Here is a 13,903-nt window from a genome sequence, read left to right as displayed (position 1 = left end):
ACCTGAGCTTCCCTGCTGGGGTTTGCGTTGTCACAGGAACCCCTGACAAAAATACAGCTCTCTCCTGCACAGTGGGGTGGAGTTTATTTTCTCCATACATCATATGCTCTATTCTTATTTATCCACATGCATAGCTGCAAGTTTCCCTTGTGTTTCTCAGGTACGGTTAATTACAAAGAGAAAATGACAACGCGATAATGAAGCATCGGACGGTGGCACGTGGTTGGAAACACTCTTCTCTGCTGCCAGCGACAGGAGCAGACCCCCCCTTCTTGTGTGACCTCTGACTCTTAGGCTCTATCGTCACCTTCCATTTGGAGCGCACAAAGGTCAGCAGCGGCAGGAGAGGGGCTAGGGCCCGAGGAAGACCCTCCACCCTCCGCCCTCGGGAAGGAGCCATTTGGACCAAACTCATCTCAAGGAGCTACTTCTTTTCCCAAATCACTTTGGTAAGTGGTTCTTTTCCATTCAACCGATACAACCCAAAGTGTGTGCATCCTGCACTGGTTTTCTGGCGGTGAGAAGAACATCGCTAGGAAACCTCCATGAGCACTGGTTTCCGCGGCCGGGCCTCCCTCAGGAAGGCCTGAGCGGGAGACACCGTCCCGGCAGCCTCAATGGCTAAGCAGAGAGGGGAGCCGGGGAGGCCAGCTTCTCAGGGGGACAGGCCTGCGTCGGGGGGGCCAGGGCCCTGGCGGGTGCCGGATGCTCCCACCTGCCCGGAGGACGGTGGCTCTCAGGCTTGCCGGGCCCCCCACTTTCTTATCCCTGTGTTAACAGACATTAGAAATGGAACGACGACGGTGTGAGAGAGAAACAAACGATGAACAACGGCCAGTCCTCTGAACTCACTCTGCCGTAAAATGTGGAAACAAGAAAAGGCACACACGCTATGTCCCCCAGGACACGTTCAGGTCTTTTAATACCGCACAGACCACCTCCAATGTGCTAGAACCTTTATGTGTCACTCAAGTATTTACTCCCACAAGTCCTCCGTTCCGCCAGCAGGCTGGGGGTGGGGGATGCCACCCCCACGGGAGCCTCCCGGACAGCTCGGCTTCTCTGCCAGGCGGCCCTCGTGGGCGAGAAGCCACTCCTTCGTGGCCCGGCCTGCGGAGTAGTTGCCCATGGCTCCACTGCTGCAGACCACTCTGTGGCACGGGATGAGGATGGGAAGCTGCAAGACAGAGAGGCGACCCTGTCAGTCTGGGCTCGGGGCCCGCAAGGTCTCTCGGCATCCAGAGCAAGGCCCTTGACCACAGTGACATGCAGGCCCCCGGCTGGCTGCCTCGGCGCTGTGCACCCCTTGGTCTCTGGGGGTCTCGGCACGGGCCGAGGACGGACACGACGCTCCAAGGCAAATGAACGGCATTTTCCAGAGAATCCCTTTATACCAACATTTGGAAGGAGAAAACGGTCTTTGGTAAGTAATTTGCGGCGTATGCTTACAAATTTCAAAATCACATTTCCAAGTTACGGGGCGGTAGGTAAAATTCGCAAACATTTCGAGAAGTGACAGGAACCTTCAGGGAAGACCATACTCACACAAGGCACCGGAAAAATGTGGCAAACTGGTACAGTCCCCACCTGCTTTTGTAAATAAAGTTTTATTGGAACACAGCCATGTTGTCTGGGGCTGCTGTTGCAGAACAAAGTATTTACCACCAGGCCCTTCATAGGGAAGGTTTGCCGACCTGCTTCATGCTCTGCATTGCACTGACAGTGCGTCTCCCTTCCTTAATCCCGGGATACTTGGAAGTTTGAGAAACTCTAGTCCTCGTCTGTTCTCACCTGAGCAGCTGCTGCCACCATCTGGCCCCTGGATACCTGGACTGGGAGAGGCTGGCCAACAGCATCCCTGAGGACTCGAGACCGGGGCCGTGCCCACCCGCAGCCCTCCCCAGGGCGCTGGGGCCTCCCTGTGCGCCCACCTCTGGAGACAGACGGAGGAGTCAGGTGCTTAATCAACACAACGACTTCACTAAAAGCAAGACCACCTCATGATGAAAATCCAAATACAATCCTACAAAGAGAAGCCAACCCACCGTTAAAAGGACCCACTGCCAGGACCAGGGACGGTGACGGCTGTCTGGGTGCCGTGCGTCACTGGGACACACCAGGAAACGGAAGTGAGGGCTGGGCTCTGCGCACCCAGGGCCTTCACCAAACCCTGCCAATCCAACTTACCGGCAGCTCGACATGCTGCGATACTAGTCCCGGAGGAAGGCAGGCTGGCCTGCAGCCCCGGAGGAGGAGGGCTCACATCGCAGGCAGGTCTCCCTACCACACCCTGATGCCCCAAGGACAGGACTCTTCCCCCCGTGCCCTGCAGTCCTTCTGCCCTTGCCTGGGGCCGGCACAGGGCAGACCCATGGGTGTCTGGTCCTCCACATCCCAAACTGGATACCAGAGCTCACAGGTCCTGGATTCGAGTCGGGACCACGGTCACATGGGTGGTTCGTTATTCCTGCAGCCACACGCAGGCCAACAATCCCATCTAACACACTCCCTGTAGTCAATTCTCCCAGCAGAGAAGACCTCTGTCCTCCCCAAGGGTAGGGGGGTCACTTTCAGCAGCGGTCCCCAGGGGAGCGCCTGGGTGGTCCCGCCACTGGCCTGGGCTGCACAGACAGGAGCTCCAAGGATGTCCGCTGGCAGACCTGCTCAGGGTCTGTTCTCAGGACGGAGTCCACTGTGGAGGGTGGGCACAGTGCGCCTTGCCCCTGCTTTTGATTTCCATGGGGTGGGACACCCACCGGAAGAAGGGACCCGCCACCGCATCCTTTACCCCCGGCCCGAGGCGGGGAGGACTCCCTGACCAGCCATCCTGGGACGAAGGCACGGGAATGCCCGGCACCAGGTGGGGTCCTGCGAGGGGACCTGTCTGCCCCGCAGCACAGATGTCGTCAGCACCTGCCTCTGCTGGGGCTGGTTAACAGGGAAGGGGGGCTCATTCCAGCCAGAATTCCTGGGAAGCCCACTGTGGCCACAGCACCTCTCGAGTTGAGCTTTTATTTGAATAAAGCTAATACCCTGCTGTCCTTTATCCACTGCACAGCTGGCCCAGGACACAGGAGGAAAAGAAAGGGAAGGAACTTATGGCCCCTTAAAGCCAGAGTGGACAGGAGCCTGTCTCAAGTTGCTGACCTCGCCTCCCTGGTGGCCAGTGGGCACTATTTAGAGCATGCCAACTGCAGGGGGCACACCGTGTTCCCACAGTGGGGGCTCTGGGGCATGAATGGTCATTTTGCTTAAAGGCCCCGACAAGCAGTTACTCAGAACCCAAGACTTCCCAGGACAGGACATCTGGTGGATTCTCGGCAGAGTTCAAACCTCTCAGGAGACGGTCTGCCCAGGGGTCCCGGGTAAAACAGCCCTCATTCCTAAGTGGCTGCATCTTGACTGGGGTGCAGGGACGTGGGTGGTCAGTCACGGAAGGCCCAGGACATGCTAGGGTGACGGTTCTCATTGTGGTACAGATCACAGCAGTGCTCCGTGAACAGCCAGCCAGCACGGCTACAGGAACCGGCCCCGCTCTGGAGACAGACCCCCAGCGGACCCCACCCTGGAAGGGAGCCGGGTGGTAGCCAGGGACCACTCAGCTCCCATCCTGCCTCACCTCCTGAAGCCCCAGACCTGCTGTCCCCAGCCCCTCTCCGTGCACTCACATGTGGCTATCGTGCTCCAAATGTCCTGCAAGGAAAAACGGCCACTCCTGCAGGGCCCTGAAGGGTGAGAGTTTCTCAGAACCCCTCTACTAAGTCTGCAGCTCAACAGAGACAAGATTCACGTCCCCTACCCCCAAGCTCCAACTCCAAAGACCCGAATTGGACAAAGCGACCAGCGACCAGCCACCAGTCAGCTGAGTTTCTAGGAAAGTGGCTGAACACACGTACCTGGGGTCTCTTCTCATGGCGTCTAGCCGCCCTGTGGCCGTGCATCCACCTCAGCCCGTCACACAAAACAACCCGCCTAGGGTGCCCCCCAGTAGGCCCCGAGCCACACCTGTCTCTGGGCAGAGGGCACGGTCCCCAGTCCCATCCCGGACCCAGCACTCAACGACACCACCAGGGAGAACGTGGCCTGTGCCCGCTGTGGCACATCACACAGCCTCCAACAAGCCTCAGGCCAGGCACGGTCGGCCTTGGGTTACATTTCCTGCCCAAGTTCCCACGGCAGTTTAGGGGCAAGGAGGGGAGTCCAGCCCAGCGGGGGCGGAACCCGGCGCCTGCACATGGCCTCTCCACCAGCTGCCCGAGGGGGATCGCTGGCCTTGTGGGTAACCTGGCTCGGATGCTGAGAACCTAACTTCTCCCGCATCACAGACCAGTCCCTATTCTGACTGCAAGTTTGGGTTGCCATGGGAACGCATGCAGTCTCAGGGGATCTAAGGACAAGTCGCAGGGTCAGGGCGGGTCTGGGGAGAGCTGGCTTCCCGTCTGTGCCATTTCACACACCGGGAAAGCTCCCGCTGCCGCCCCGTCCCGCAAGCAGCCTATCATCCCTGTCATCTTGGGGGGAGAATCACAACATTTCAAGTCTGGAATATTGACTTTGATTGAGGGCTTTTATCAATACAATAAAGAGTCACATTAATAATTGCTTCGAGGACACAACAACGTGAAACTCAAGTTTTGACTGATAAAGATTCGAGCTAGTTTCACAGATGTTTTTAGGTACCGATTCAATTTCCCCACCCAACGCTGACTTCACGGGCGGGCTCTGATTTTCCTCCCTGCTCCGTGTGTCCCACAGACCACAGCCCTACTCCCGTGGAAAGGCAGTGACGGCCACCGCCCCGGCCAGGCTTCATCTTGGGCAGCAACTGCGGGACGGCAGGTCGCTTGCCAAAGACGCACGATTTTTACACAAGAGGCAGGGAGCACCGCTTCTGTCCGTGTTAACTTTGGTGGCGGATCTCAGACGACGAAGATAACCAAGGCCGCCAAAATGTATTTGCGCCCTATGGACATTTCAAAGGATCCATACCCTCTACACCCTCTTCTTGAAAGCCTGTACTGCATAAAATGTAATTTTTATCAATAACCAAGCAGCTCATAATATCACAGCTGCATTGAAATCTTCACGCTGTGAAATCTAATTCATCCAATACTGAATCCATCACTTACACAGACTGTTTCTCAAGTGCTATAAAACTTCCAAACCCATAGATTTGTCTCCAACAAAAATAACACGAAGGGGCCTTGCAATCAATAATGGAATCCCTCTGATTCTGGTGCTGGCTGAATATTTTTTCCAACTTCGCCTTTGTTCTTGTGGTAGCAGCCCACAAGGGAGAGGGCTTGTTTTCACTCGCGGCCTCATCAATACCTAAATCCTGGTGAACAAGTGACACCGGGAAGCTGTAATCAATAGCTCCCTGTGCGTTTTTTTCTTCTGGTCAAATGGTTCAGCCCCACTGACAGCCCTGACACTTAGAACATGATGCTAAATCTTTATCAACAGCCATCTGGGTGACTGGCAGAACAAGACTCGGGGGGTCATTAACGCTCGTGGCAATCTGTGAATAAACTAACTCCTCAGGAATGCGTTTGTTTAGAAAAAAGTGGGGAAACTCTCTGTGCGATGTATTGATTGCCTTTGAACTGCATTTAGCAAATTCTGTCTGAGGATGAGCGGAAGGGTGCTCTTGTGGGGGAGGGCCACGAGGCGTCTCCAGAGTCACTTACAGGAGGCTGACCATCCTCCGTGGTGAATGGGGGGGGGGGCGCACCTTCCAGAAGGCTGCCGAACCGTCTTATGTGGGCTAGTGAGTCCTCTGTGGAAAACCTGGAAAACCGAGCACTTAGGAAGGGACCAAACCCCCACACGGCAGCAAGCAACGCTTCCTCTGGTGGGGAAGAGAAGCCTGCCCCGCAGCAAGGGCTGGAGTACGAGCCAGCTCGTGTTCGCGGTTATCGCTAGCCACCTAAGGAATGAGTGCACAATGAGCTCCGTGGTGTTTTGCCACATTCCAAACCCATTTTCTACTCTCCTTCCCAAAAGGTACAATTGCTCTACTCAGCCTAAACTGAGAGAGATTTTCAACGAGCAACTCTCAGCGATGCTCTGTTGGTGCTGGAGCTGATGCGTGGGGCTCCGCGTTGGGCCTTGTGCCGCCAGCACCAAGGAAAGGGGGCACCCACGTGGGACAGCCACATCAGTCGTGGCAGGTTCCTGGGTCACCTCTTGGACGCCCCAGCGCATTCCAAGGAGGTTTTAGATCAACTTTACGGGAACCCCGCGAGGACCGCAGAGCTCCCTGGGAGGCTGAGCGGAAGTTGGCTACACCTTTGAAGGTTTTCTCGCAGGCACACCTGTGGCATGTCGGCACCAGGCCTGGAAGCCCTGCTCCGCCCTGCAGCTGCCGGCATCTCCACAACCGCCTGGCGTGGACGGTCCCTGCATGGGTTACGTGCGGCGCCCGACAACAGAGGGACACGTGGCCAGGCCCCGAGGGCTCACCCCTCTGCCTGGCTGCTCGTGGCACAGGACAGCACCAAGAGGAGGGACCAGGCGCTTGCTCGGTCCTCATGCCTGATGTCGTCGCTGCCATTCTTGACCTGGGCACGAAGCGGGGAAGTCAATACGTTGACTTTACGGACATTAGAGATTTAAGCCTCGGGAGATCCTATTTTATAAATTTCAGTGACTGAGGCCACAGTTGAAGAGAGATGTTCATCGAGATTAATAGCAAGAGAAGAGAGTCATGCTGGTTGCAGAACAATAAATGTTTCTGAATATTGCCAGGAGCGTGATCGCTGAACAGTGACGGCACGTCCCTTTCAGAGAGTGAGAAACTGCTGTCATCACACAGAAGGCAGGTGCGGGGCTACGGATGCGTGCCGTCCGTTACCAACGCTTGTTCTCGGAGCAGAGGCGGGCGGCAGCCACGCCCGGGGCAGCGACGGTGGCACCCACCTGCTGCGTCACACGGCGGGAGTCAAGTCAAGCCTCCGTGAGCAGCGTGGGTGACCGACTCTACACACAGGGCATGGAGAGCAGAAATGGGGCCCGCAACACGGATGAAGATCTGGGACAAAGGGAGGATGTCCACAGGACGCCACGACCGCGGGGGGGGGGGGGGGGGGGGGCGGGACAGGCAGAGCCCGGCCGGCTTCTGACGTCCTTCTCACAAGGCGCGAGACGGAGCCCGGATACCACGGTGTCCCAGCCGTCTTTCTATCCAGAGCACGGTCCAACTGCTCAACGTGGAGACACAACCTGGGAGAAGGCGGTGGCCTTTCCGAGGAACGACGTGGGTCAAAGTTTGTCAGAAGCGTAAAAAATCATGCTCATAAACCTGATGCCGAGTCATCCTGTGCGCATGGTCAGCGTGTGCACCCACAGGGTGTGGAGGGGATGGACTCTGAAGACGCAGCTGGGCACGTGGCAGCGAAAACACAACAGGACGCCCGCTGGGCTCAGCAGCCACGGCCGCCGAGGACTCTAGATGGGGAGATGCGGGCTGGGTGCGACGCGTCGTCCGCATCACATGCTGCTCGGACAATCGGAGTTTAACAAGGCAGAGAGCTCTTCTCCAGGTCAGACACGCATCAAGACGGTGCGATCCACCGCAATCCTCTATGAGCTGCTGCTTAAACCAAACAAGGCCGTGTTGTGCGGAAAGCTGGGTAATCGCCGTCTCCTAGAGATGCCGGGCCCTGACCAAGGGCAGTCGGTGCCAACTGGCAAGAGCGGCGGGTTGGGGTGTGTGAACGCCCGCCTCGCCTGGGTCAACGGGGATGAAGAGAATTTTGAGGACACACAGCAAAGCTATAGCCATTTTCAAAGGAGGGAGGTCTGTCTGATGTAGTAATTCCTCCCCCAGGATGTGCTGGTTCTGTTTCCTCATCCTGACAGGATGGCACGCTTCTATCCCGTCGCAGACGTTCCCACCGCTTCGGGGAGAAACTGTTTCGAATGTGCTAGCAGGCCCCTGCCAGGCTCTGGACAGGCTGACAAGAAAGAACATTCCGGGCCTCACTCAGTTGTACGGGGTCGTCCTCCGGCAGACCTGGCTTTGGGGACGGGGGCGCCACGGCCTCTTCCCCAACTCACGTGGACTTCCTTCCTGAGACAGCATGGCCGGCGGCCCAGGTACGGGTATGACGGGGAGAAAGTGCCCTCTGTCCTACGGGGCACAACAGGCGTGCGGCCACCCCACACAGCCCATCCTCTGGGGAGCTCGGCGTGGCCTGGAGGGGATCTCCCTCTCAGCAAAACGCGACTACAGATGCGCAGGGGGGACAAGGACATGAAAAGGTTGGGGTGAAGCCACCCCCTGGGGAAGACATGCCACCGTCACCACCAAAAACGGGGGGCAGGGGCCGCCCACCCCTCTTCCGGGGGCCCGTACAGATGCCTCCTCTCCTCTGCTCCCCACGCGGTGCCGCACAGGCCGCTTACACTGCAGGGCCCCGGGCCCCCCCTCCCGCCGCCACCTGCGGCCCCGCTGACGCACCCGCTGGCAGCGACTTACAGGATTGGTCCTCATCGCTCCGCCCACTGCCCGCGCGGCTCGGGGCCTGCCTGCCAGGGCTGCTAATTGCCGGTAAGAAACCGTTTCTCCGAGTCTGACAACCTTCAGCAGCTTCCACAACACCTGTCTGGTGAACGAATCTGAAAGGCAGAATGCAGAATGACGTTATGTGGACAAGCGGCTCCCGCAGCTCTGATGTAGAAACCTGCCGGTCTTGAGACAGAAAGCACGTCAACACAAACAGAGGTGCTACAGTCAATTAAAATGCGGCCTCCGCACACGGTCCCGTCACTGTGCGGGCTGGCCCCTACGCAGCCATCCCAACACCACGCGCCCCAGACCTGCAACCGCCCCCTGCGTCCCCGGGTCCCACGCAGGAAGGACCACGTGATGCTCTTCCAGGACTGGGGCATGCACACATTCGTGAGCCCAGAAGGCCCTGCCTGCCCACTGACTTCAGAACCTCTTAGACTGCTGGGTCATTGGCAACGTCAGCTGGGATACACAAGGAAAAAGGAGCCGTGGGCCGGGCTGTGGTTTTATGCTAGGCGGCCACACCCAGCAGCGAGCAGACTCAGAATGCCAAACACCACGTACACGGGGCTGGCAGTGACCTTGGCTACAGGCATCTGCCATGCACGGGGCTGCAAAAATAAAATAACTTGATTCCCATTTTAATTGGCAAGCCACATCAAATTGCGCTTGCTCCTCACCTTGCTGTGGGAGTGAACAGGTGAGTGCATGGCAACGTTCTCTCCCTCTGCCTCCAGCTTTGCGAGGGAGGCTGGTCTGAATCGATACCTATTGTCTTTCCAAAGGCAACGCAAGGCTCAGGAGCACTGGACACGGAGCTGTGTCCCCCACGGTGGGGGCGCCGAGCCCTCCGGGGGCGGGAGTTCCCGATGGCAACGACAAAGGGAAGGCTTCCACGGGCAGCAGCGGTGTTCCGGAGTGTGTCCATAATAGCACTAATTACACTCGGTGCCAGGCTGGCAAAGTGCGATTTGGTTCTTAAAGGAAACACACCCTTACATGCGTTTTAAATAATAAAAATCACTTCTTAACTGAAGGGAATGATAATCACTTCGCTGGAAAAAAAAATCTGTTTAGTCTTTATTATAACATTAAGCAAATTAAACATCAGCATAATCCAGGTGATACTAGAACAGGGTCATCAAAGAAATTAACTTTGTTGTTCATTAATTTACATGGATTAGTAGAGGGCAAAAAGATAGCAAATGTGCTCTAGTTTTTTATGATATAATTTCAAACTGTACACCATTTGTGGCAGGAGGGTGACTTTGGGGTTAATCAGACTGATTTGTCCTTTTAATTGCTTTCTATTCAAAGAAAATTCATTAGATAATGTTCTCTTCAAAATTCATGAATCAATTTAACTGAAGAAACCACATTAACAGCTTTGGGTTCATTAGCACATGCAGTTGTGTTACTGGCTGATTGCTCGGAGGGTTTCCTTAGGCAAACACACTCTGTTTACTGTGATTTCTTCAGAAAGGGTTTTGAAATCAAACTGTTCATCATTACTGCTGTTGCTGTTGTTGTTATGCCTCACTTAAAAACAAACAAAAACACGCCAAAAAACGAAAACAAAAACAAAACAAGAAGAGGAAGAAGAAAGAGGCGGCAGGCCGCCTGGCAATAACTTGGGGAGAAGGCGATTTCAGGGCCGGAGGTCTTAGAAGAGAAACTGCGCGAAAGCAGCGCGTTGTGGAGACCGCAAGAAGCGGGGAGGCCCGTCTCCAGCCTTCCTCGTGCAGCACAGAGGGGTCGCTGTGTGTGTTCTGCTGGATGCCGCCCGGGCTTTCCAGAAGAAGAGCCCAGAACTTTCCCAAAGCCGTAGGACCACGAGGAGAGGCGCTCGTGCAGGCTCACCCGGGGGCGCAGGGCAGCTCCGAGAAGCCGCGGTGCCGCTCCAGCGCCTGCCTGTCTAGGCATAAGGTGTCCGTATGTGAGCACAGGGTTCATCAGACAGTTTCAGCTTCGCTGTCAATTTTTCATGGGAAATAATTTCTCACCCCATACACACCAGGCCGTGTATTAGGAAAAATAGCTCAAATAATGCAATATTTAGGAATCAAGCAAGTCGTGTTATAAATGTATCTGAAAACCCAATTTCACCCTGTAGGGAGCAAATGCATTAATTAGTTGGAGCGGCGCTCAGCGACAGTGCCTCTGACCCTGACCCGTGCAAAATCAGACCATGAAACTGCTCTTCTTTCCAGGAGGGGCTGGCACTGTCGGTTGTTAAATATCATTCTAAAATGTAGTAAAACCTACTCATAAAAATTAACATGCGCTGATGTGGAAGATCTATCTTCTGGATGTGGAGGTGTCCACGTAAGTCCTCGGCGGCTGGGCCATCATTTCAGGTGGCCCAAAGGGCAGCCATTAGATGATCATCCTTTTCCCTCCCATTACGGTCTCCCTGGGGAGTGGGCATGACCCCAGAGCTGTGCGGAGCGGCCTCTGCCGGTCACATTCTGGATGTTCCTTTCCTTCACCCTCTCCTCCCCACCCTTTCTCCTGCCTCTTCTGGGGCCTGGGTACCACGAGCGGGGCCGTGTTCTGCTGTGGGGCCACCGTAGGCTCCGCTGGGGGCTGGCCTGCTTCTCTGAGCTCCGCTCCCTTAAGGACACAGCCGTTTTTGTTTCCACGTGGGTGGCCACTTAAACATGCCCATCGGGAGCACCTACCCCGTCCAAGACTGCTTTCTACATTCTCTCTAGCCGGACAGTATGTCATCAGTCTCCTAGGGGCTCACGACGGGGTTACCAACGGCCATGGAAGACGTCATTCTATGTCACGGACACCAGAATTTTATATGTGAGCTCTCTTCTTGCCACTTGTGGGAGCAGAGATCACGGCAGCCTTCACTGGTGTGCCTGCGCTGACACGGCCAAGTGGGGCTCTGATGAGGGAGCCTACGCAGATACCGTAGTCCCCACGTGCGACGGGAGGAACGGACCCAGGGGCCAAGGCAGACTCCAGGCTGCAGGGTCTTGGACGAGTCGCTTCCTTCCCCTGGGCCTCTGCTTCTTCCCCGGTGATGAACACCATTGCGAGAGCTCCCTGGATGGATGTGTCCTGCACCCCCCCATGCACTGCTACGCTCAAGCACAGCTGCTCGGTGGCAGGGCTGGGCCTGGAGATCAGGTCTCCTTAAGACCAAGGCTGCCTCCGCCATCTCTTCTCCAGTAAGCAAGAACACCACGCTTTGGAGTTCTTTGGGTAGAATCGTTCTTTCAAGGGGACTCTGCTGCGGGGTGCGGGTTCCTGAGGAAGGGCCGTCTCTCGGCTGCCCAGGCCCTCGGGCTCTCCACCACCAGGCAGCAGCTAGAGGGCATCCGCAGGTGCAGATGCATGGGTGTGCGCCAGCAGGTTAAGTATGCAAGTACTGTCTCTCTCTCCCTGAGGAGAGAGAAGGGTCTTCCGATGCTCTGAGCAGAGGAATCGCTCGCTTTCTGGTATTATCTCTGAACCCTTGCACCCTGGCCCCGAAGCAACCGGGATGCCCATGTCTCTTTCTGTCGGAAGCAGTTGTGGTCCCCGCAGGTGGGCAGGCCCCGGCTGCTTTCCTCCTCTTTGTCTTCTCAGTAGTTGGCTCTGGACGTTGGTGCAGTTCTAGGAGGTGTGTATCTGAGTGGGGTAAGTAAGGCCAAATTATGAGCAGGGACCAAACAGGGTCCCTGAGAACTGGACAGTAGCAGGGAAGATGCAGAGAAAGGGAAGTTTGGGAAAGCACACTGAGAAGGTGTTTGTAAAGTCCTGGACTCACTCCTGACCTGTGCACGTGTGGATCACTCTAAATCAAAGACATGGAGAATGGATGTAAGGGTTCTAGACCGGCCACTGATTCGTAGGACAGGACCATGGAGTCTGAACAACAAAATGGACACTGAAACCACAACCTGCAGAAACCTGGTCAGAACTTAGAGCCAAACCCATCCAGGTTGAGTGCCTCCTAAAAAAAAAAAATAGCAGTGCTATACACTGGACTCACACAAGACTGAGAGCCTCAGAACCTAACATTCAAAATGATCAGGATATAATCCCAAATGCCTTGGCAAACAGAGAATCATAAAACCCTCAACTCATCTTGGAAAAGACATTAACAAACATCAAGGCCAAGATGCCACAGAAGTTGGAATCACACGACAAGATTTTGTCCCCGGCATTTTGAGGATTAGTGGACAAATAAAATGGTAAGATATTTAAAGTGTATGATGTGAGAATTTCATATACATGGCCTGGTAACTTTGAAGGATTTTATCTGCAATAAAAATGCTGTAAGAAGGGAAAATACCTTTGAAAGAAATGAAAAGATACCGAGTTTCAAAGAAATACAAGTTATAAAAAAGAAGCAAATGGAAATTTAGTACAGAAAAATACAAAACACAAAAACTGCACAGTCTCAATAGCAGAATGGAGATGCCAGAGGAAACAGTCAATAAACTGAAGTCAACAGAAATGATCTGATCTGAGAAACAGACAGAAACACGTTAAACAACAAAAAATCAGAAAGTGGATGCGTAGGACAAAATCAAACGGTCTAACAGTCGAATTAACTGGAGTTCCAGAGGAAGAGGAAAAAGAGTACAGTGCAGAAAAAATGCTAGTCAATGATAGCTAAAACTTTTCCAATCTGGCCAAAGATATACGACAAGTCAAAAGCCTAGTAAACCACAAACAGGACAAGCCCGGAGCAATCTACTCCCACACATATCATGACAAAGCGGGCAGGTAAAATCGAAAGACAAAGAAACTCTCCAAAACAACCAGAGAAAAATGATGTGTTATTTAAAAGGGAACGAGGATTTGAATGCCAGTACAATTCTCATCAGAAACCATGGAGGTCAGAAGGAAGTGAAATAGCAATTTTATAAAGTGCTCGAAGACAAGAAAGAAACTCAGAATTCTATATCCAGTTAAAAAAAAACTCGTCAGAAATAAAGCTAAAATTAAGACATGTTCAGACAGAAACAAAGGTGCTGCCAGTAGAGGTGAGCTAAAAGAATTGCTGAAGAAAGGTCTTTAGCAAGAAGGGACCTCAGACTGGAGGGCGCAGCCTGGAAGCTTAGCAGTAAAGTCAGAACAAAAGGAATGGTAATTATCTGGCTAAATACCCTGGACTGTCCTTCTGATGAGTTCTTTAAAAAAAAACACAAAAAACTGAGAACAATCTGAGGGTTGATGGGGGGTGGGAGGGAGGGGAAAGTAGGTGATGGGCATTGAGGAGGGCACCTGTTGGGATGAGCACTGGGTGTTGGTATGGAAATCAATTTGACAATAAATTTCGTATTAAAAAAATTAAAAAAAAAAAAGAGGGAGACTGGGCCAACTGCTCTGAAAGTTAAGTATGCAAGGATTATAATCCCTATAAAGAGATAATGTAGTCAAAAA

At 54.2% G+C, this 13,903-nt stretch overlaps 1 protein-coding gene across 1 annotated transcript in view; it reads right to left on the bottom strand.

Moving 5' to 3' along the window:
- Positions 1 to 895: 895 nt before the first annotated feature.
- MGMT (O-6-methylguanine-DNA methyltransferase) overlaps positions 896 to 13,903 on the bottom strand; it is a 298,547-nt gene continuing 285,539 nt past the window's right edge. Inside the window, exons 4-5 of the mRNA XM_053910052.1 lie at positions 8,483 to 8,622; positions 896 to 1,177 (exon numbers count right to left, since the gene is read on the bottom strand). Coding sequence (XP_053766027.1) covers positions 977 to 1,177; positions 8,483 to 8,622 — 341 coding nt within the window. The 3' untranslated portion in view covers positions 896 to 976. The remainder of the gene's footprint in view (positions 1,178 to 8,482; positions 8,623 to 13,903) is intronic.

Source organism: Panthera pardus, unplaced genomic scaffold, assembly GCF_024362965.1.
Source record: "Panthera pardus isolate Hobbes unplaced genomic scaffold, ASM2436296v1 HiC_scaffold_22, whole genome shotgun sequence".
NCBI classification, from domain to species: Eukaryota; Metazoa; Chordata; class Mammalia; order Carnivora; family Felidae; genus Panthera; species Panthera pardus.
This window is presented reverse-complemented; position numbering and strand designations above follow the sequence as displayed.